Below are 23,120 nucleotides of genomic sequence, written 5' to 3'. Positions count from 1 at the left end.
CAATATCCCCCTCCTGCAACATCCCCCTCCCCCACAGCAACCCCCCAATATCCCCCTCCCCCACAGCAATCCTCAATAAGCCCCCACAGCAACCCCCAATATCCCCTTCCTGCAACATCCCTTTCCCCCCACAGCAACCCCAATATCCCCCTCCCCCACAGCAACCCCCCAATATCCCCCTCCTGCAACATCCCCCCCCACAGCAACCCCCCAATATCCCCCTCCTGCAACACCCCCCTCCCCCACAGCAAACCCCCAATAATACACCTCTCCCACACAGCAACGTCCCCAAACACCTCCCACCGCGCCCCGCCCAGCAGTCCCCCGAGTCCTCCAGTGCATACGAGACGGGCGAGACAGAGCGGCTGCAGCTCCGGCCCGCGGCAGCGGGCGGAAGTGCGTAGCCCGCCGAGCCGGGCCCGGAAGTGGTGGGTGGCGCGCGCGGAGGGGCCGCTGCGGGCACCGAGCGGAGCGGGGCGGCTCGGGGCCGGGGCCGCGGGGGAAGATGCCAGTGGCGGTGATGGCGGACACCTCCTTCAGCTTCAAGAAGCTGCTGGAGCAGTGCGAGACCCAGGAGCTGGAGGTAGCGGGGCGGGCGCTGGGGCTCGCCGCACGCGGGCAGGGGCAGGGGCAGGGGCAGGGGCGGGAGCCGCCGCGAGAGACCGGTGGCCGCAGGGGCGGGAAGAGGGCGCGGCGGGGTGACGGTGACCAGTGGCCGCCTGAGGAGGTCGGCGCTGCTGCTGCTGAACCCCCCCCCCCCCCGCGCCCTCGCGGCTCAGCCCGGGGGCCGCCGCCTCCCGCGGAGCCGCTCAGCCCGCTTCTGCCCGCGCTGGGACTCGGGGGAGCGGGGGCTGCCGCCGGCCCGCTGAGGGACCTCGCGCGACTCGCGTTCCCTCTCTGCCGTTCCCTCCCGGTGCCCCCTGTCTCGCCTCTTTAGCGTGGACCTGGTCAGAGCCCCGACTGTCCCTGGCTACGCGCGCGTGTGCGCGCACCCACAGTGGTGCCCCATCATCCTAGGCGCTACCTCAGCTGGGCCTTCTCTCCATTACCATAATCCTGCGAACAATACTAGTTCCTCCCAGGGTTTAATACCTGGGCCCTTAGAGGAGAAATCTTCTGTAGCTTTCGGCTAGAAAGCCTCTAATAAACTTGAAGCTTTCTCCTAAACTGGCTGCTTAGAAGAAGGAATATTCTCTTTTCTTTTTCCTCACATCCCAGAGCCCACTGGCTACAGCAAAGTGGTCTCCCCTAATATACCCCCCCCCCGCCTGTTTTTTGGGGTCCTACTCAGTACCTGTTTTGTGCTTGTCTGCAACCATGTGAGTATCTTGTCAATTTCACTTCTGCACAGTAACCTTCTGAATAGCAGCAGTGGACGCTGGAGAAGGCTGGCCAACTTAGTTCTACTGCACCTTGAGAAAGCTCTGTGGCATCTCCTCCAAGGTCCCTGATGTTGGGAGCAGGGAGTTGCTGGAGCTTAGTGAGCTCTTGGGAGCTGTTACAAGCCAGCATAAATTTTAGAGGAACCTCAAGGCAGCTGTAAGTTATCCCAGCATCAGATCTAGGGACATACCACTTTCCTCCTGCACTTTGAGCAGAACACTGCAACTAGTTCTCAGTCTCAGTGTATTTCAGTAGATGAGTTTGTTAAAGCCCTTTAACCAAATCAAGTAGCTGTGCAACTATCTGCGTACATGTGCTTGCTGCATTGTCCTTATATGCACAGCACAACTGAAAGTCTAACAGAATTTTCATGTGTAATGAGTTCTATATTTTCAAATTTGTAACTTTGTTTTAAAACCTTTTTCTTTTTTTCAAACTCAGCAGAGTGTATGCTGCTTATATAGTACGTGTCAAGTTTGAAGTTGCAAAGCTTGACTGGTGTGGAGTCAGTAAATAAGGAAGTGTTATTTTCTCTTCATAACACAAGAAGTGGGGTCACCAAATGAAATTAATAGGCAGCAGGTTTAAAACAAATAAAAGGAAGTATTTGTCACACAATGCACAGTCAGCCTCTGGAACTCCTTGCCAGAGGATGTTGTGAAGGCCAAGACTGTAACAAGGTTCAAAAAAGAACTAGATAAATTCATGGAGGATAAGTCCATCAATGGCTATTAGCCAGGATGGGTAGGCATGGTGTCCCGAGCCTCTGTTTGTCAGAAGCTTGGAATGGGTGACAGGCGATGGATCACTGGATGTTTACCTGTTCTGTTCATTCCCTCTGAGGCACCTGGCATTGGCCACTGTTGGAAGATAGGCTACTGGGCTAGATGGACCTTTGGTCTGATTCAGTATGGCTGTTTTTATGTTCTTGTTCTCAGTTGGTAATCGGGGGGCGGGAATGTACATTCATCTCCAAAATGGCCAAAGGAATTTTGCTTAGCCTTTGTTTAAAAAGAAACAAAACTTTCATGCAGAGACCAAGTATAGTAAAGTTCTGCCTAGAAACTAAAGGACTTGGAATGTCATGAATGAACACCTGGAGATGGGGCTTGGGTGGGAACTGTCTGGATCCTGAAGTATAGTGGCTGCTGCTAATGTCAGTGTTCTAATTGATGCTCATGTAACGAAAGACCTTATTGTAATATACCCATGCTGGGGAACAGGATTAAGGTTTCTGACTTGTTGGAATTAAAATTTTGACCTTAATATTGATGTAATCTTTTATATAATTTATAACAAAGCCAAACTGGCTGTGAACAGATGTGCGCGCGCTCTGATGTGGAAACTAGCTAATCTTATGTGAAATGTTAAATTATGGATTCTCTCCTGTTGGAATCAGAGATATTTAGTAAAAAAATTACTTCAATTTCCCTTCTTAACTGTTTAAGATGTATAATCCAATTAAGTGAGTTGGATTTGTTTTTTAAGGCCCCTGGAGGAATTGCAACACCCCCAGTTTATGGTCAGCTTCTAGCGCTATACCTGCTGCACAATGACATGTAAGTAGCTGTTACTGTCATCCTAAAAATTTAAAATATGTACAGGAATTCAGTATCATAATTAGAACTTGACCTAAACTTGACAGAACTGTTTAAAAACTGTTGTGTGTTAATTATCCAGTGCACTGGGCACAAGTATGTGAAAACAGCAGCAAATGTACAGATAAACTAATGATCTTATGATTCTCTTCTTCCTTTCCAGCTTGTCAAGAATAATAAATGCTATTTCCCTGTAAAGTTTTTTTTTTCTTCTCTCACCTGCCCCTTCTTGAAAGCCTGGGAAAACAGATGGGTCTTACAGTGTTCAGCTTACTCAGCTCTGGTGGCTCATGGCTGGTAGCTTTCCAGAGTCAGTGGCCACATCTCTGCTGAAATATCTTGTCTTCATATTCTTTGCAATTAAACCAGGGGGCTTATCTTCTCAAGTACCATAGCCATGGTTTCATGCAAGGAGAGTGTCAGTTTTTCAAGCAGACATTACCCAATCCAGTTACTTTGCCAGCTGGTGCAGATCAGGAAGCACAGCTTGTAATTTACCTCCTTCTGGGAGAGACTGTATTCAGCACTAGCTGAAGCTTCCAAATAGTCTTCCAGCGTAGCCCAATGTAGTGTGAATACTGTGATCTGTTCTGGAGATGACGGTGGGAAACTGGCACGGTCCACGTAATGAAGAAAAGGTCTCAACCTTCTAGACCAGCGCTACTCAAAGTGGTGGTCCGTGGACTGGTGCCGGTCCACGAGCCATCAGCTGCCAGTCTGTGCACACACTGGGAAAAAAAATTGCCGGTCCCCCACATCGGATAGCTTGAGAAGCACTGTTCTAGACAACCCTGGATGGAAAAAACATTTTTGGCCACTATTGGCTACCTAAATATTAGAGGCCATTGAAGCAAATGAGATTCCCCCACAGACTGCAAAGCTGTATTGCAACTGGTAGACAATCATAGAATCTGAAAACCTCTAACTAGTTCTTCTGATTGGGCATCAAAACAATCATCAGTTACTTTTAATCTTGTCTGTAATGCCAACCAGCTCTCCCTAATTCAAGTCTCAATCTGGTAAACACCAGGTAAATTGCTTAATCGTAGTCTGAAATTTAAAAGACCATATTGAGATTGGACCTATTGAGATTGGTTACATTTCAATCATATTTAACACTTTCTTACTGCTGCTGTAAAATCCTGTAAGCTTTTTCAAATGAGCCACAATATAGATAAAATCCAGAAGTCTTTGCTTCTCAGCCTTACAGTATGTGCATATGCTGTGTCACTATATTGATATGCATTGTTCTTGAGGGTGTATAAGAACTATCAGGAATAATTCTGCTTTCAGGCTTCTGAAAGCATGGGTCACATATGCAGTTTTTAGCGTTTTAAGAAGTCAGTATCTACCCATGGATACCACAGAGTGATATCAGAAATCGCAATATTTCTCTTTACTTACAATGGAAGTAAAGAAATATCCAGCCATTGTGTTTACTATGTGGCTAAATGGTGATATTGGTATTTTGGCTGCTCATAGGAGAGGAGGGATCGGCACAAACTTTCCCGTTAACGGGCTTGTCAGTTTTAAGTGGGCACTCTAAAGATAAGGAACAACCTTTTCCTATATTACTAAATAGCATCTTGGATTATTTAGGCTGAGCATTTTACCTCTTATTTACTTCTTGCTACTTGCATTTCACTAGGCTGAATAATGAACATAGACTTCAGTTTCTCTTTGGTGTTATCACGTGCTGCTGTTTGTGTTCACAATATTGCAGGGGAATGTTTTCATTAAACTTCAATGTCACGACGTTCTGAACACAGGCTTGCAATATGTCCTCTTATTGCATCTATTTCAAAATTACTTGCATAGTTGAATTTTTGTATCTCCCTTGATATAAAGCCATTTTACTGCAGATTTTTAAGTATTAAGATGACGTGTATAGCATAAATCAGTGTGTGATGCTATTAAATGCTTGATTTGTTAATGGGTTCCATTTGTTAATGGAACACTTAATGGGTAGCACTTACATCAGAAGACATCTTTAATATCACTGTCTTTTCGTAGGTTTCTAGCAGTAATTATCTGATGAATATAATTGTTAAAAATATTTTTAACTGATCTTTATTTTGTTTATTAGGAATAATGCACGATATCTTTGGAAAAGAATTCCTCCTGCTATTAAATCTGTAAGTACTCCCTTCAGTACAGTTTAAGACTGGAGATGGTACTGTGCTCTATTCTACATGTTTAGAGATAAGGGTTTTTCCAATATGTGGCATTTAAAATAAATCTTCACTTTTAGTCGGAGCTATGTGGTTGATGACTGGCCCAGGTTCAAAGTTTTGAGCTCTTCAACCACTTTGCCAGCAGATGGCACTGACCAGGCATGCCAGCCTGTTCCCTTTACTGATAGGTATCATCTGCATCTGTCTGCTCCTGCAAAATGCTCTCTTATTCTGTCTCTTTTGCTACCAAAATAATGAGCCTTTCAGGCCACCTCCTCAAAATACATTGGAGTTCAGCAAATCAGCAATAGTTGTTGCTGGAAACCTAGTTCCTCACGACAAAAATGGCCATCAGCAGAAAGAAGGCAAAGGACCCATTCTGAGTACTTCCAGATACCAAAAGTCAGGCAGATACATCCTGCAGTTGATTCACAACCTCAACCAACTTTTCAAAAGGTCAAAATGGTGTCTGGGAACACTTCTGTCACTGTTGGAAAGAGGAGGCTGATAACGTCACTGGATCTTATTTATAGTTATATTTACATGTGAATGTATCCCCTTATTGGCATGAATTTCAGAAGGTTCTGTCTGACTCTCCACTTGGGCTTTAGGAGACACTACAGTGTTCAGTGTAAATTACTATTCTCCCTATGATACACTGGAATGCAGTAGAATCCTAAAAGACGCATCTCAGAAGAAAGCTTTTTTTCTTCCTCCTTGCACCTCTTGGTATAATGGATAGAGGACTGAAAATAAAAGAGCCAGCAGGTATAGCAGGAACCAGACTCCACATTTTGCGTCTCATAGCTACAGTGATGTCTAACTACCAGAAACAATAGAATGCTTCCATATGAGGCACTCTCCAAGATATCTGAGATATGTGGCCACAAGCCAGACTAATCCATCATTCCAAAGTATGATTTAATGAATTCCAGTGGCTGGGTTTACAGATTACAAGTGAATACTGAAAGCTTTGTGTTGAACTACTGAATCCATAACAAGAACAGGAGTACTTGTGGCACCCTAGAGACTAACAAATTTATTAGAGCATAAGCTTTCGTGGGCGACAGCCAACTTCCTCGGAGGCATAGAATGGAACATACAGTAAGATATAGAGAGATATATATATAATATATATACACACACACACAGAGAAGGTGTTCACCTCTAGGGTGCCACAAACACTCCTGTTCTTTTTGCGGATTCAGACTAACACGGCTGCCACACTGAATCCATAGTGTAGGTTTACTGTAATGCCCTGCTTGAATTAGAACCACCTTTTGAGAAGTCAGGTCTCTAATACCAAAAATGCTTGCCTGTTTGTAGGATTTTTCTTTAGGATTTGGGTTTCTAAAGAGACAGTTGGGGACAGAAAGCTTTACATGAGGAAATAGGGAGGAAGTAGCACTGCAGTCCTCTGCCAAGAAGTCCTTGAGGTCTGAGACTGGGTAATAAATCCTTAGATACCTCTGAAAACCAATTTCCTAGTAGTGAAGGAAAGGTCAATCAGGCTCAGCCATTTGATAATAAAAGTCAACTAGTGGTCTCAGTAATATTGCTGGGTCAAACCTTTTTTTGTATCACACTTGCGACATAACTTGCCACACTTAGTAACTCCTCATTAACAGTAATTGTCACAGCAGCTTTTGCATCCTCTGACAAAACTCATGGGAGGTGATTTCCATGATCCTCATGCCCTTTTGTGGTTTGAAACAGAATTGACCTGTCCAACAGGAATGAGAATCAGATTCACCTTTCATGCTGGAGGTCTTTCCTCTTCTTATCACCCAGACTGCTGCCTATTTCTATTCTAATATGTAATTATTAGTGACATGTTGCTCTGGAGACTAGTTAGCAAGATCCACTTTCTTGGCTACGTAGAAGAATCTCTATTAATTGCTTCTTGTATTTATACAGCTGGTTTCTAACTTGTCCACCTGATTGCTTTCTGTCTATATTTGTTAGCATATTTATCTGTTTGTACCCTTAATCATCCAAAATTAGTCCACTTTTAAAAAGTGTGGTATAATTGTGATGTGTGTGTTTCTTGCTCCCTTCTGCACCACATTTTTTGGATGGTGACGGGGGTGTAGAAAGATGGAATAAGCAAATAACACACTTTACTGTGTGGTGCTTGTCTTTTGAAGCGTTACCTGCTTTGTCAGTGTAAAAAAAAAAATTGGAATTGTTTGAACTGGATCATCACTCTTATACCGGTATCAGTGACATATGTGGTACCATACTGTCTGACTCTTAATATCAGGATTATTGTGGTATTTCATTCTAATTGTTGTTGTGATGCCTACTTATTCAGAGAGGGAAAAAATATACTTCCAGCAAAATGCAATTAGTAGTGGAGTGGTCATGGCAGAGAATAATACATATGTTCTGTTTTGATTGCTTGGTTGCTTTGTCACTGTAGGCAAATTCTGAACTTGGTGGAATTTGGTCAGTAGGACAAAGAATTTGGCAGAGAGACTTTCCAGGAATCTACACAACAATCGGCGCACATCAGTGGTCTGAGACTATTCAGCCAATCATGGAAGCACTTAGAGGTACAAAAATACTTGTTAATTTTTTAAACACAGATTAAGGGCAGAGAAGTTTAATTTGAATTTGTTTTGTTGGCCATATCGGACTATATGCTACCATTAACCCTTGCTCAAGACTCACTGTGCAGTTCTAGGAGGTTGTATTTTGGCTTGGATTTTTAGTGTATGCTAATTTGCTGTCAGAACAATTTTGCTTAGATTGTGTATTCCTTGGCGCAAGGACATTCAGCCAAGCACTTTGACAGTTCTTGATAAATAGAAATATGCTTTCTGGAGTAACTGAGCAAATACCCAGGTGTTTTTGTTTTTGTTTAAGTAGAGCAGTAAATATTGAAAAATCTGAATCTTGAACATTTTGAAGAAATTTCTTTACCCATATAAGTTATTTATGAAACCAATATGTTTTGTACTCTCAAAATAGTCTATCAATCTGTTTATACTACTGATTTAAAATTTCATTTGAAAACAAAATTAGGCCCTGATCCTGCAGTGTGTGCTGTGCAAGTAAAACCTTTGCTCATGTAGAACTCATTGCAGTGCTGGGCCAAATTTTGTTTACAAATGAAATATTAATTAGTACTGTAAACAGATGAATAAAATATTTTGAGTGTACAAAAGCTACTGGTTTCATAAATAACTCACTTGTGGAAAGAAATGTCTTCAAAATGTTCAAGATTCAATAAGTCTGTGGGCTTCATTGTTTTGGGAATATACTATTCTTGACAGGTTTCAGAGTAGCAGCCGTGTTAGTCTGTATTCCCAAAAAGAAAAGGAGTACTTGTGGCACCTTAGAGACCTGCATGAAAAACCCCCAAGCTTATTTTTACCGGCTTAGGTTAAAACTTCCCCAAGGTACCAACTATTTTACGTTTTGCCCCTGGATTTATTGCTGCCACTACCAAGTGTCTAACAAATATATAACGGAAAGAGCCCTCTTGGAGACGTTTTTCCCCCCAAAATCCTCCCAAACCCTACATCCCCTTTCCTGGGGAAGGCTTGATAAAAATCCTCACCAATTTGCATAGGTGAACACAGACCCAAACCCTTGGATCTTAAGAACAATGAAAAAGTAATCCGGTTCTTAAAAAAAGAATTTTAATAGAAGAAAGTAAATGAATCACCTCTGTAAAATCAGAATGGTAAATACCTTACAGGGTAATTAGATTAAAAACATAGAGACTCCCTCTAGGAAAAACCTTAGGTTGCAAAAAGACACAAAAACAGGAATATACATTCCATTCAGCACAACTTATTTTATCAGCCATTTAAACAAAACAGAATCTAACGCATATCTAACTAGATTGCTTATTAGCCCTTTACAGGAGTTCTGACCTGCATTCCTGCTCTGGTCCCGGCAAAAGCAACACATAGACAGAGAGAACCCTTTGTTTCCAGGCAAATAGACAGAAAACCCCTCTAGTTGCTCTCAGGTTAAAAAAAAAAAAAAAAAACCTTCTTCAGGTCTATGAAGACCTGTGAATTTCCCTGCAGGAGGTTAAGTACCCTGCCTTTAGGTAGAGAAAACTCCGGCTCACAAAAGACAATTCCGTTTTGTCTCTGCTCTGGCCCCCAAGCAGACACAAAAAAACCTCTTAACTGCTTTCAGCTTAAAACCTGCTTTCCAGCAGCCCAAGGGAAAAAAAATTTCCTTTTAAAATCTGTGCTTCTGTTTCAAAAAATCTCAAAATGTGTTAGTCTCCAAGATGCCACAAGTACTCCTTTTCTTATTACTTCTTGAATATCCCTCTCACTCGGGGGTGGCCAAAGGAGCCAGAATTTACCTGAAAAGAAAAGGAGTACTTGTGGCACCTTAGAGACTAACCAATTTATTTGAGCATAAGCTTTCGTGAGCTATAGCTCACTTCATCGGATGCATACTGTGGAAACTGCAGAGGACATTATATACACAGAGACCATGAAACAATACCTCCTCCCATCCCACTCTCCTGCTGGTAATAGCTTATCTAAAGTGACCACTCTCCTTACAATAAGAAAAGGAGTACTTGTGGCACCTTAGAGACTAACCAATTTATTAGAGCATAAGCTTTCATGAGAATCATAGAATCATAGAATATCAGGGTTGGAAGGGACCCCAGAAGGTCATCTAGTCCAACCCCCTGCTCAAAGCAGGACCAATTCCCAGTTAAATCATCCCAGCCAGGGCTTTGTCAAGCCTGACCTTAAAAACCTCTAAGGAAGGAGATTCTACCACCTCCCTAGGTAACGCATTCCAGTGTTTCACCACCCTCTTAGTGAAAAAGTTTTTCCTAATATCCAATCTAAACCTCCCCCACTGCAACTTGAGACCATTACTCCTCGTTCTGTCATCTGCTACCATTGAGAACAGTCTAGAGCCATCCTCTTTGGAACCCCCTTTCAGGTAGTTGAAAGCAGCTATCAAATCCCCCCTCATTCTTCTCTTCTGCAGGCTAAACAATCCCAGCTCCCTCAGCCTCTCCTCATAACTCATGTGTTCCAGTCCCCTAATCATTTTTGTTGCCCTTCGCTGGACTCTCTCCAATTTATCCACATCCTTCTTGAAGTGTGGGGCCCAAAACTGGACACAGTACTCCAGATGAGGCCTCACCAATGTCGAATAGAGGGGAACGATCACGTCCCTCGATCTGCTCGCTATGCCCCTACTTATACATCCCAAAATGCCATTGGCCTTCTTGGCAACAAGGGCACACTGCTGACTCATATCCAGCTTCTCGTCCACTGTCACCCCTAGGTCCTTTTCCGCAGAACTGCTGCCTAGCCATTCGGTCCCTAGTCTGTAGCTGTGCATTGGGTTCTTCCGTCCTAAGTGCAGGACCCTGCACTTATCCTTATTGAACCTCATCAGATTCCTTTTGGCCCAATCTTCCAATTGGTCTAGGTCCTTCTGTATCCTATCCCTCCCCTCCAGCGTATCTACCACTCCTCCCAGTTTAGTATCATCCGCAAATTTGCTGAGAGTGCAATCCACACCATCCTCCAGATCATTTATGAAGATATTGAATAAAACCGGCCCCAGGACCGACCCCTGGGGCACTCCACTTGATACCGGCTGCCAACTAGACATGGAGCCATTGATCGCTACCCGTTGAGCCCGACAATTTAGCCAGCTTTCTACCCACCTTATGGTGCATTCATCCAGCCCATACTTCCTTAACTTGCTGACAAGAATACTATGGGAGACCGTGTCAAAAGCTTTGCTAAAGTCAAGAAACAATACATCCACTGCTTTCCCTTCATCCACAGAACCAGTAATCTCATCATAAAAGGCGATTAGATTAGTCAGGCATGACCTTCCCTTGGTGAATCCATGCTGGCTGTTCCTGATCACTTTCCTCTCATGCAAGTGCTTCAGGATTGATTCTTTGAGGACCTGCTCCATGATTTTTCCAGGGACTGAGGTGAGGCTGACTGGCCTGTAGTTCCCAGGATCTTCCTTCTTCCCTTTTTTAAAGATTGGCACTACATTAGCCTTTTTCCAGTCATCCGGGACTTCCCCGGTTCGCCACGAGTTTTCAAAGATAATGGCCAGTGGCTCTGCAATCACAGCCGCCAATTCCTTCAGCACTCTCGGATGCAACTCGTCCGGCCCCATGGACTTGTGCACGTCCAGCTTTTCTAAATAGTCCCTAACCGCCTCTATCTCCACAGAGGGCTGGCCATCTCTTCCGCATTTTGTGATGCCCAGCGCAGCAGTCTGGGAGCTGACCTTGTTAGTGAAAGTGAAGTGAGCTGTAGCTCACGAAAGCTTATGCTCTAATAAATTGGTTAGTCTCTAAGGTGCCACAAGTACTCCTTTTCTTTTTGCGAATACAGACTAACATGGCTGTTACTCTGAAACCTCTCCTTACAATGTGTATGAAAATCAAGGTGGGCCATTTCCAGCACAAACCCAGGTTTTCTCACCCCCCCCCCCAAAAAAAAACAAACCCACACACAAACTCACTCTCCTGCTGGTAATAGCTCATCCAAAGTGACCACTCTCCCTACAATGTGCATGATGATCAAGGTGGGCCATTTCCAGCACAAATCCAGCCCCCCCCCCCCCCCCCCCCCCCCCCCACAAACTCGCTCTCCTGCTGGTAATAGCTCATCCAAACTGACCACTCTCCTTACAATGTGTATGATTATCAAGGTGGGCCATTTCCAGCATAAATCCAAGTTTAACCAGAACGTCTGGGGGGGGGGGGGGTAGGAAAAAACAAGGGGAAATAGGCTACCTTGCATAATGACTTAGACACTCCCAGTATCTATTTAAGCCTGAATTAATAGTATCCAATTTGCAAATGAATTCCAATTCAGCAGTTTCTCACTGGAGTCTGGATTTGAAGTTTTTTTGTTGTAAGATAGCGACCTTCATGTCTGTAATTGCGTGACCAGAGAGATTGAAGTGTTCTCCGACTGGTTTATGAATGTTATAACTGGTTAAACTTGGATTTATGCTGGAAATGGCCCACCTTGATAATCATACACATTGTAAGGAGAGTGGTCAGTTTGGATGAGCTATTACCAGCAGGAGAGTGAGTTTGTGTGTGTATGGGGGTGGGGGGGTGAGAAAACCTGGATTTGTGCTGGAAATGGCCCACCTTGATTTTCATACACATTGTAAGGAGAGTGGTCACTTTGGATAAGCTATTACCAGCAGGACAGTGGGGTGGGAGGAGGTATTGTTTCATGGTCTCTGTGTATATAATGTCTTCTGCAGTTTCCACAGTATGCATCCGATGAAGTGAGCTGTAGCTCACAAAAGCTTATGCTCAAATAAATTGGTTAGTCTCTAAGGTGCCACAAGTCCTCCTTTTCTTTTTGCGAATACAGACTAACACGGCTGTTACTCTGAAACCAGAATTTACCTAGGTACATTGCCAAAGAGCCACAGTAATATGTCAGCAGCCCCCCATCAGCTCCTCTGCACCTGCCAGCAGCCCTGCTGATCAGCACCTCTCCCTCCTTCCCCATGCCTCCTGCGGCATGCAGGAGGCTCTGGGGGGAGGGGGAGGAGCGAGGGTATAGTAGGCTCAGGGACGGGGGCAGAAAGGAGTGGGGGGGCCTTGGGGGAAGGGGTGAAGTAGGGGCAGGGCCTGTGGCAGAGTCAGGGGTTGAGCTGTGAGTGCGTGCACACACACCCCCCCCCAGGCACACTGGAAAGTTGTCGGCTGTAGCTCCAGCCCTGGAGTTGGTGCCTATGCAAGGAGCCGCACATTGACTTCTGAAGAGTCGCATGTGGATCTGGAGCCACAGGTTGGCCACCCGTGATCTAACTGAATAATTGAAATTTATACAGAGGGTATCACAACCACATTGTGTTGAAGGGATATTTCCAACTTGTTAAGAATAAAAATCAACCTTGAAGATTGTCCCATAGCCTTCAGAGATCTTAACTGACGGATTTCAAATATGAAGCTCCAATATAAAACCTTTACAGGAACACATCAGTTTCAACATTAGATTTAAATGATTTCTTCTAATAAACACCGTGATGTACCATAAATAGAATGATGGGCCTCTTTTGCTTTCACATTATAGTCTAGTTTTAATTGCATATCTGGAATGCTGATGATCAAGCTTCTGATATGACACACCTTTCAAAATAAGTCCCTCTTATTGGATTCCACAAGCTTGACAATGTCCCTTTAAAATTAGTCTTGCAGCTAGCAGGATTCTAAGGAATCTTATTTGGAGTTTGCCTAACGTAAGCAGTTATCGGCAAAGATTCTACTTTTTCTTTTTTGAAAATTAAAGACACTTAGTGCAGATGTTTCTGAGTGGTAACATCTTGTTTAACACTAATGTACTAATAGCTTTTCACTGCAAGAGGGCACTAGAGTCTGTGAAAATATTTTTTTGCCGGCTATTTCACTATCCCCTCTCAAAACATGAATTCCAGTTCATTCTTTGGGCTAATAAGGAAACAATTTGATGTAGTGTTACTTTGGAGCCATATTGGGATTAAAGCATCATTTAAGACATGAATCTGTCATTTATTTAAACATTTATTATTTATTTTTAATTATTGAATAATTATATTTAAACTGAAATTAGTAATTGACTTTTTAGAATTTTGCAGAAATAAAATTGTATAGCTAATTAGCTATGAACATTTCAGTTTTACTTACAGTAAAATTGGAAGCATTTTAGCACTTTCTGGAGTTGCACCAAAATGTTTTAAAATACTAAGATGATTTTCAGAACATGTTATCCAGATCCTGTCATTCTGAATGAGCCTAGTCCTGGGTTCAAGAGCAAAGTGACTAGACTGTACCTCATGCCCTTTGTGCTTAAATGTTAACTGTTAAGGCACAGGGTTGGGAGTTAGGTGATCTAGGTTCTGTTCCTAGCTCTACCACAGACTTGGGCAAGTTCTTTTAATCTCTTTGCCTCAATGTCTCTATCTGTAAGTCATGATACTTACTGCTTGCCTCAGGTGTGTTGAAGCTCCACTAATATTTACAAAGCCTCTTTTAAGCTTGCACTCAATGGAACATACTGTGTAAATATAAACTATTAGTATTAAGCACAAGATTTGCAGAAATGTGGCTCTCCACTGTTATGTGAGGAAACACAAAGCATTTTCAGACTTGCTGTGTGTTTTGAAGACTGAGACAATTGTATCTTTTAAAAATGTGTTCCCCTTAATAGATGCAACTAGGAGACGAGCTTTTGGACTGGTTTCTCAGGCATATACCTCAATAATTGCAGATGATTTTTCAGCCTTTGTTGGACTTCCTGTAGAAGAAGCTGTGAAAGGTAAGCTTACTGTTTTACTTTCTAGATTATCTTTGAACAGACAATTTTGTTTTGAGGCTGAGACCAGAATTAAATTGACCAACTAAAGAATCCCATTATAAAATAAAAGGGGTTTAAGAACACTTTCCCTTCCTTACACCAAGTCAAGAAAAGGTCAGAGGGCCCTCTGTATTTAGAAAATTCATCATTGTAGGCCTAACAGATTTTGGTGAAAATGTTTCAAATAAATTGAAGGAAAACTGGAGATAAAGTTGACCTTTATGAAATTTTAATAATGGATTCTTGTACGTTCCTGATTTTTAATGGAGTGCTGTTCGACAGCTTGGGTCTGAAGTCTTGTCTGTAAAAGAAAACCTTTACAAAACCTAAGTAATAGGATTTCCATTAATGTAAATCTGTTCTTGGAATTTAAATATTTCAAAGCAGTGTTACAATGTGAATATTGCCAACAACTGCTTGTACCAGAGAATCGGAAAGTGATACTGGTTAGAAACCATAGTGACATTTCCTAGTCTGTATTTCACTCATCTTGTCAGATTAAAATAAAGTAAAATTAAAACATAAACGTATACATTAAATAACATTTCAAAAAAATTTCCATTTTAATAATCTAGGAATATCTGTAACATGTGAAGTACATCATGTGGAGTAGGTTTCACCCTGCTCAGTTCTCTGCTCAATGAGGTCCCACTTCTGCCGCTGCTGCTCTTGTAACTCCTTTTAAGGCAAAGGGATGGGGAGTAGAGGGGTAAAGCAAAATAAAGTGGGGGGAGGATCCAAAAATATACGTAAGGTTGAGATTATTATGAAAGCAGATGATTACTGAGAAGGGAAACAGTAAAAGCAAATTCCTTAATTTTTAGGATGGGAAATGTATTTGAGTTCTCCAATTACCACCATTTACTAGGTTAGGATCCACAATAAACCTTCCTCCTTTGAAATAGCGGAGGAATTCCATTTTTCGTAAGAGTGCGAGAAGCCCACGCTGCAGGACAAGAAATGAAAGTAAAGCTTTGCATCAGGCCTGACTGAATAAGTCTCAGGATACTATCACTTCTACAAAGGTCATGCATTTGTACAACTAAATGTCTCCAGCAGTGCATCTTGTCATAAGCTCTTCTGAGAAATAAATCTTTAAAAAGTTGGATTGCAGAGTAAAAGTGTATTCAGACATTTTCCAGTGAGTGGGAACTTTGGATTATTTGATACTGGAGTCAAACACACAGGATATCATTTCTCCCTCACCCCTTTCCCTTCAACCTGCCTACCTGTTTCCCTTTAGCTGATCATCGCCTAAATAAACCTAGCATCTTCCCCCTCCCCAACCCCCCCAAAAAGTGGATCTAACATGACATTTGCTGTCATCACTTTGTTCCCGTGTTCCTACCCTTTCCCTCACACTGTCTCTGTATTGTCTGTTTAGATTGTAAGCTCTTCAGGGGAGGGACCATGTCTGTGTTGTGTTTATACAGCGCCTAGCAAATGGGGTGCTGGTCCATGGCTGAGGCTCATAGGTGCTATGGTAATACATATAATAAATTGTAATAATAGTAATTGTTTCGTTCTTATGAATTTTTAAAATGCATTTTCAGGTGTGTTAGAACAAGGATGGCAAGCAGACTCAACAACTCGTATGGTAATGCCTAAAAAGCCAGGTAGGTGGAGCTGTTATTCCATGATGCATTTTGGATCTGGCTTGATATTTCTAGTATTGTATCCTTTAGTGTAATTAAAATTATGCCTAATATAATTTGAGTTTGTTTTGTATAGCAAGGGCATCTTGACACAGGAGATTAGGGGAGCGGCTTCACAGAGCTTATTTTTTGCCAATGACATTATGCTGTTCCGTAAAGATAAATACTAACTGGAAAGAGACCTAGGGCTGCATTGTAAGAAAATGGTATACAGATCAGCCAACAAAAGATGGAACACGTGCAGTACTTAATTGAGAGGGACAACAAGAAGCCAGTAAAATTAGTTAGTATGTGCGACAGTTGAAGTACCTCGGTTCAATGTTGAGCCATTCAGAGAATGTGACTTGAATAGTGTTTGGTATAAATGAAGAGAGTTGATGGGAATTCTCTGCAATAAGAGTATGCCAAGTAAACTACAGAGCAAAGTGTGTAAGATCATGATTAGGCCAGCCACGGTGTATGGGTCGGAATTCTGGCCAATAAGGGCGAGAGAACTACTTCTGCTTCATGCTGCTGAAATGAGAATGATCAGGGGAACACTTGGGTAAGACCAGAGCTGGTACGTTACGTAATGAAATGGTACAAGCTGGGAGGCAGAAAGTCTCCATTATGAAAAAGCTGAGGGAGTATCGACTTAGATGGCCGAGTCCTGTGGGATGATGTGGGTTACATTGGACAGGGAGGGCAAGAGCTAGTAATTGTGGGACAAAGATGACAAGGAAGACCTGGAAAAGGATGGTTCGAAATGCTGAAGGAGGACATGAAAGTTGGTGTCAGCTTGGAATATGCTCAAATAAATTGGTTAGTCTCTAAGGTGCCACAAGTACTCCTTTTCTTTTTGCGAATACAGACTAACGGCTGCTACTCTGAAACCCTTCCTTCCTTGGGTGCAGCCCCCAGGCAGGGTACAATGCTGAGAGCACAGGATGAGGTACTGTGCAGCTCTAGTATCCAAGTTTTAGCTACTGCTCTGCACATAGCCTCCCCATAGCCTGCAGCATCTCCCCCTCCTGTGCGGTCCAGGTGCACAGGCAGGTTTGCAGGGCTGCAGCCCCAGAAGGAAGCACTGGGATGTACTGAGCACAGGCTGCAGGAACGTTTGCAGGGCTGTAGCTAGGAAAGACCCATCCCAGCATCTCCCTTCCTGGCTGCAGCCTAGCAAACCTGCCTGCAACTGGGGTCTCTCTTCCAAAAGATATTGTGAATAAATGGCATGCCATTGCTAATATCCAAATCCCATTAACATTAAACTCAATGGGACGGGACTGGTTCCTGACAAAATGTTGCTGTTAACCAAAAGTTAATACTTACTTCATTTTACACAAAGTAGATTCTATGTTCAGTATGAACAGTGCTGGGTGTAAAAAAGAAAGCAAACACTTTGTGCAGATCCTTCAAATGTGTAAGGAGGCAGACAGTGGTACGGTGTAGTTCAGCATGATCATGTATTTATGTGTCTGTGTTTTGAGACAAGATTATACACTCCACTACTTTTTTTAAATCGTAATTGTGATACGGTATTGAAAAGATAAAGCAAGTTTTTGCAAACAGCACACTGGGAAATGCTTGTCTTTAACAAAAGTAATGCTAATTAATTTCTATTTATGTAAAAACTTGAGTAAAATTTTGCAAAGAGCAGAGAGTGCTGTTCTAAACTTCTTAAATACTAGTTTTAAACAGCACCATAAAAACAAGGAAGAGAGGTGATTAGATCGGCCAGAATATATCTTGCTCCTAAAATGTACTGTTACATTTAACGAGCTAGGAAAAAGTCCTACTGTCTTGGGCTCCTGAACAATTAAAATCCTGCTCACCCGAACAAAAAATAATGATTTAATGTGTTCCAGACAAGGTGGTGAAATTCACTTACAGTCCTGGGTGTATTGACTGACCTGAGGTTTGAACACACACCACCTGACTCAGCTGAACAGGCGTATCCTCCATTTTTTCCCCCTGTGATATGATGATGTTTACAGCAAAACAGTTTGCAACCCACACTGTGCTAACTAGTGCATATAACTAAAAGTGCTGCGTGGGGCTGAACTTCCATTGTGAGACAAATGAAATCGGCAGGAGGCCAGTCGTCATTTTCAGTCTGTCATTCACTATGCTTAGGAGTTTAAATGGACCGATATTATACTATACAATAAAAATTTCCATGAAAGAAAATAGTAATAGGTTTGTTTCTAAGGGCTTGTCTTCACTACGGGGGTAAGCTGACCTGAGTTACGCTACTCCAACTACATGAATAACAGCTGGGATCGACGTAGCTTAGGTCGACTTATCCCGGTGTCTTCACTGTGCTGCTTTGACAGGAGACGCTCTCTGGTCGACTTCCCTTACTCTTCTCAGAGAGCTGGAGTACCAGGTTGACCGGAGCGTGCTCTGCCATCAATTTAGCAGGTCCCGCTTCCTGCTGCATCGATCTCACCATAGTGAAGACCAGCCCTATGGATTATAGAGTTTTAGACAATTTTGGCTTAGTACATTAGAACTTTGCATAATGACAGGTTTCAGAGTAGCAGCCGTGTTAGTCTGTATTCGCAAAAAGAAAAGGAGGACTTGTGGCACCTTAGAGACTAACAAATTTATTTGAGCATAAGCTTTCGTGAGCTACAGCGCACTTCATCACATCCAATGAAGTGAGCTGTAGCTCACGAAAGCTTATGCTCAAATTTGTTAGTCTCTAAGGTGCCACAAGTACTCCTTTTCTTTTTACATTAGAACTGTATTTTTAGCAGAATGGGTCCCTTAACATTTCCATTGCATTTTTCCTTTAGGGGCACTGGAAGCTTCCTTTAACAGATTTATTCCTTTACCAGGTATTTGCTCATTTTGATTTATTTTAAAAAGTGTAATATAGATAAATACACAATTTGCCTTTATGAAACTCTTATGTGCCCTTTACATACGTAAACAAAACAAGTAGCTAACTCAGCATCACCTTCCCAGCAATGTCAAATGAAACACAACCTCCAGCAAATCACTCACTGACCAGGCAAAATTAACCCCCTCCTCAGCTTTTCTCTCCCACAGACGTCTGAGTGAGGGTGAGCACTGTAGCATGCCCAGGAACCAGTAAAACCCAGGCTAGTTCAGACCAAGTAGAGAACTGGTTCCAGAATAGAAACACCCTCTGAGAACTGCCAGTCCCCTCTCTTAAATTGAGAAGGATCCAGCTCAAGCATCTCAGTTGTGATTGTCATAAGGAGAGTTACCTCTCAAGTAGGCAAGTCCCAAGTGTTTAAATGGCTTTATAGCCTCTGTATGATGCAAAGAATGTATTATCTTAAACTTTCCTTTAGACAAAAAATTTGAAGTGACTCTTCCAGCTTCTTCCTCCTCATTTTATTTTTTTTAATTAAACTGAAGGCTTCATAATGGATTAAACTGTACAATTTTCATTGGTGATGCTGGCACCTAAAACTCTGTTCTCCATATGATACAACTGAGTATATTCAGAATACATCTGATTTGATGGTTTGATACATGTATTATAGATTCCAAGTGAACTTACATTTAGTGGAGGTTTGTCTTTCCAAGCCAGTGTGAAGTCTCTCATTTAAAAAAACATGCTTTCAAAAAGCAATAGCCTTCTGTTTTTCCCCATCTGGAAGTGGGGTGCTTTGCATATTTGGGGTTGAGGATTCATTTTTTTTATACAAAGGCTAGGTGAATATCTCCCCAGTGTACTTTCCCTCAGAGAAGACCTTACAGGAGGAATCACTTCAATATAACACATTGTTTCTCTTCCTTCCCTTTCCTCAGTTTTGACTCCTTGTGTTGTTTTCCTTTCTTCACACTGTTTTTCATTTCTCCTCCTAATTATCTCTTGCCTCTATTCTTGACGGTCCCTTCAGTTTATTCTCATTCTACTCTCCTTTTCTCTTACCCCTAAATTTCATTCTCTGTTTCTCTTAATTTTCCCTTCCATTTTCAGTTATCCTCCTCTCTAACCTGCACTTCACCCTTACCACTAGATAACTCCGCATTCTTGTAGAGTTGGTACATGTACTATGGCTGCCTTCTCTTGCCAGCCATCCAGTGCTTTTTCCACCCTGCCTTGATTAGGTATGTCTCACTTTACCTTAGAGACAAAGCTCAGCAGACATGCTCATTATTGCTGCTTCTAGAGCAGAGGTGGCCAAACCGCAGCTCACAAGCCAGAGGCGGCACTTTACAGTTTGTGGCTCACAGAGCCCCGCCTCCCTTACTCCCTTCTCCACCTACCAGACTGGGATTGGGGGTTGCTCAGGGCTTCTGCCCTGCATCAGGGTGGTGGGGCCTAGGGGCTTCTGCCCTATGGGAAGACGGGTCTCAAGCCTTCAGCTGAAGTCCCAGCTGGTGCACCCTGGAGGGCTGAAGCCCCACGCCCTAGCTGGCACGCCTGGCTCTCGAACTTCTGAAGATTATTGTATGTGGCTGAGAGGGTTAGTAAGTTTGGCCACCCCTGTTCTAGAGGAAGGCAGAATGCAAGCAGACCTATAGGAACTTTACTGTAGGTGAAGATGCTGCAGGAGTCATTTCCAGAGTTCGCAAACAGACATGATGTGCTGGAAACTTGGCAGTCCTTCAGTGTATGCCAATAGCTCTTGAGGAATGAAGAGGTCTAGAAGTAGTGATAGATGTATCCTAGCTATTCGTAACTTTTGTTGCAGTTGTGGTGTGTTATGGGCCAAATAAGCAATTCCTTCTCCACAACACAACAAAGAATATATGAGGAGATCGCGAGTAGGAGTGTGAGTCACTCTCGGGCTGATGAGGAAACAATCTGAGGAATTTAGTATGCATTTTTCTTTAATGTCAAGGTTGCTGGGATGGGTGATGTTGGGCTTTGGTTTGCCTCCTTAATTTTATTAATGCTGTGTGTGTTTGTGTTCTTTATAGAACCTGCTACAGTTCCACCAATTCCTAATGAACAACAGTTGGCCAGATTGACTGACTATGTGGCTTTTCTTGAAAATTAATGACCCCAATCCTGTGTTCAAGACAGAACCCGGAAATTCTGTGTACTGGCAGTTCTACTATCTAAAACTTACTTTTTATCCTGTTTGTTGAATGTTGCAGCCTCCCACTACTGGAATATGTTGATAAAATATATATAGTATATATTTTGTTCCTATATGTGTTTTGCCAAAGCAAAGTTAGTAGTTGAAATAGTCCTTAACTCCAATAATATTTATCCATTAGGTACACAACAGTATTACATGTTAAGTTTTATTCTCTTATGACTCTCAGTGGGAAAAGACATATCTCTCCAACTGTACTGATATAGTCTATTGCAAAGCAGCAAGCAGAAGGAAAGAAGAGTTTCCATCAGCAAAGGAGATAAACATAATCATTAAGTCCTTTGTACTTGTGGCTTTGATGCTTCCATTGCTGGCAGTGGAATACTTACCAGGAAAATCAGTCACAAATGGATTAAGTATAAAGAGGGGAAAGTTATTCTACCTGCATCTGTAAAGGGGAAGCCTTGCAAAGTACAATAAATATTTGGTTGTGAACTATAAGTTACATTAAGTTACAGTAACTATTACTGTACTTTCCTGCAAGATTCCTTCCATTTATGGTGAGATTTTTATAACTGGTTACTCTTGTATCCATCATTGCTTACCTATTTTTGAGTTGTCTTATTTCCCCTAGGGTTAGTTTTGAGTGCTCTATGAAAGCTATTTGTAGGCTGGTGTACTTATTTTTTTTTTTTTTTTTTTTTACCGCAGACTGATATTTTTAATATACCTGGGCACCTAGAGAATACATTTCAGAAAGTTGCTGTGGGAGTTGGGGGAGGCAAATGTTCACTTCACTTGCTCTGAAAAAGCATTTGGTTTTGGAAGGCTTAACTTTTAAAAGCAGCCACTCTTGGGGCACTCAGACCAATATTTTGCCCTGTAACTTGTTAGAAAGTTATGCCGTGATTCTCAATACTACTCTAAAGCCTGGATCTACTTGTGTCATAGGCTGGTGATGGCTTCACCGGAAGGAGTTTTTTGCCTGCCTTTTTACCTTTCTGGACTGCTCTTTTCATTGGAAAAGAATTTAAAAATTAGATGCCTTTGAATAAAAGAAATCTATGGAGGATGGGCTGGAGTATGCTGCACCATCAGTTCGAGTAGCATACGTCCCGTACTGCTGTATGAATCCTTGAATTCAAAATGAACTTCAGAATTGGAAAGGAAACAACTTACATTCCCTTGCCTGATCCTAATGTTTAAAAAAATGGAATCGGGGCACATAGTGGTGCTTTAAAGGGCAGTGCATGCCTTTACCTTCCTCTCTCCTTTCATTTGGTTGTCAACGTATTCAGTGGCTTGTCACTTGAAGATGGCAGGTTCCTGTTATCTGTAGTGACATTCTCCCAGTGTGTGCTACCTACTGTACATTCTTTTGTTTTGGGTCCGAGGGAAAGGGGTTCTAAATTGTGCGCTGTTGCTTTTAGACCCCCTTTTACATGTAACCATTTACGTTCAAAAGATTATTTATTTGAAGCCCTTCCAAGTCTTGGATCTCTATAAATATTGATGCAAATATAATTTCAGTGATATTAAAACATGTTTACACTAAGCTTGTGTACCTGATTTCATTTCCTTCAAAGAGTAAATGTTCAAATCTGATGGCTAGCTGATCAGTTTGAATGGTAAAGCTGTATGAAGGTTAATATTGTACATTATGCTTATGCGGTTATTTAATGAAGATTTATACATAGCATAAAGTGCCCTGTGCATATTCCCACTCATGGGATGCTCTGACTGGTGAAGTCTTGAATGGTAGAATTCTAGATAGCAGTAGCTGTTGGAGCACTCACTCATCTCCTTTGCCCCACCCTTCAGTGAACATCGAGTGTTTCAGGCAATGGTATAAACGGGGTGTGGTTCTCCAGCTATCTCAGTTCTGTCTAACCACGACCAGCTAAACAGATTTGTGTGGAGCTCAGGAATCCTTCCAGATCCGTGATTAGCTGGCTAATTTAGATCT

At 42.4% G+C, this 23,120-nt stretch overlaps 1 protein-coding gene across 3 annotated transcripts; it reads left to right on the top strand.

Moving 5' to 3' along the window:
• The first annotated feature begins 410 nt into the window (after nucleotides 1-410).
• COPS8 (COP9 signalosome subunit 8) lies at nucleotides 411-22,709 on the top strand. 3 transcript variants are annotated; one of them, XM_073306774.2, is made up of 9 exons: nucleotides 530-583; nucleotides 1,352-1,539; nucleotides 2,872-2,942; nucleotides 5,068-5,116; nucleotides 7,578-7,710; nucleotides 14,344-14,451; nucleotides 16,044-16,106; nucleotides 18,926-18,967; nucleotides 21,033-22,709. In XM_073306774.2, coding segments are annotated over exons 3-9 (477 nt in total). In that variant the 5' UTR covers nucleotides 530-583; nucleotides 1,352-1,539; nucleotides 2,872-2,940; the 3' UTR covers nucleotides 21,113-22,709. The 3 variants fall into 3 exon arrangements, with proteins under 3 accessions (XP_073162874.1, XP_073162875.1, XP_073162876.1); XM_073306773.2 differs by lacking the exon at nucleotides 1,352-1,539 and having other exon boundaries at nucleotides 411-583; XM_073306775.2 differs by lacking the exons at nucleotides 530-583; nucleotides 1,352-1,539 and adding an exon at nucleotides 813-1,319.
• Nucleotides 22,710-23,120: the final 411 nt, after the last annotated feature.

Source organism: Lepidochelys kempii, chromosome 11, assembly GCF_965140285.1.
Source record: "Lepidochelys kempii isolate rLepKem1 chromosome 11, rLepKem1.hap1, whole genome shotgun sequence".
NCBI lineage: Eukaryota > Metazoa > Chordata > Testudines > Cheloniidae > Lepidochelys > Lepidochelys kempii.
This window is presented reverse-complemented; position numbering and strand designations above follow the sequence as displayed.

Excerpts from the sequence above, each read along its gene's own strand:
- COPS8 (XM_073306773.2), top strand. The coding sequence starts at position 506 with ATGCCAGTGGCGGTGATGGCGGACACCTCCTTCAGCTTCAAGAAGCTG. Across the intron at positions 14,452-16,043 it reads TGTAGAAGAAGCTGTGAAAG|GTGTGTTAGAACAAGGATGG; the intron begins GTAAGCTTACTG and ends ATGCATTTTCAG. Across the intron at positions 16,107-18,925 it reads GGTAATGCCTAAAAAGCCAG|GGGCACTGGAAGCTTCCTTT; the intron begins GTAGGTGGAGCT and ends TTTTTCCTTTAG.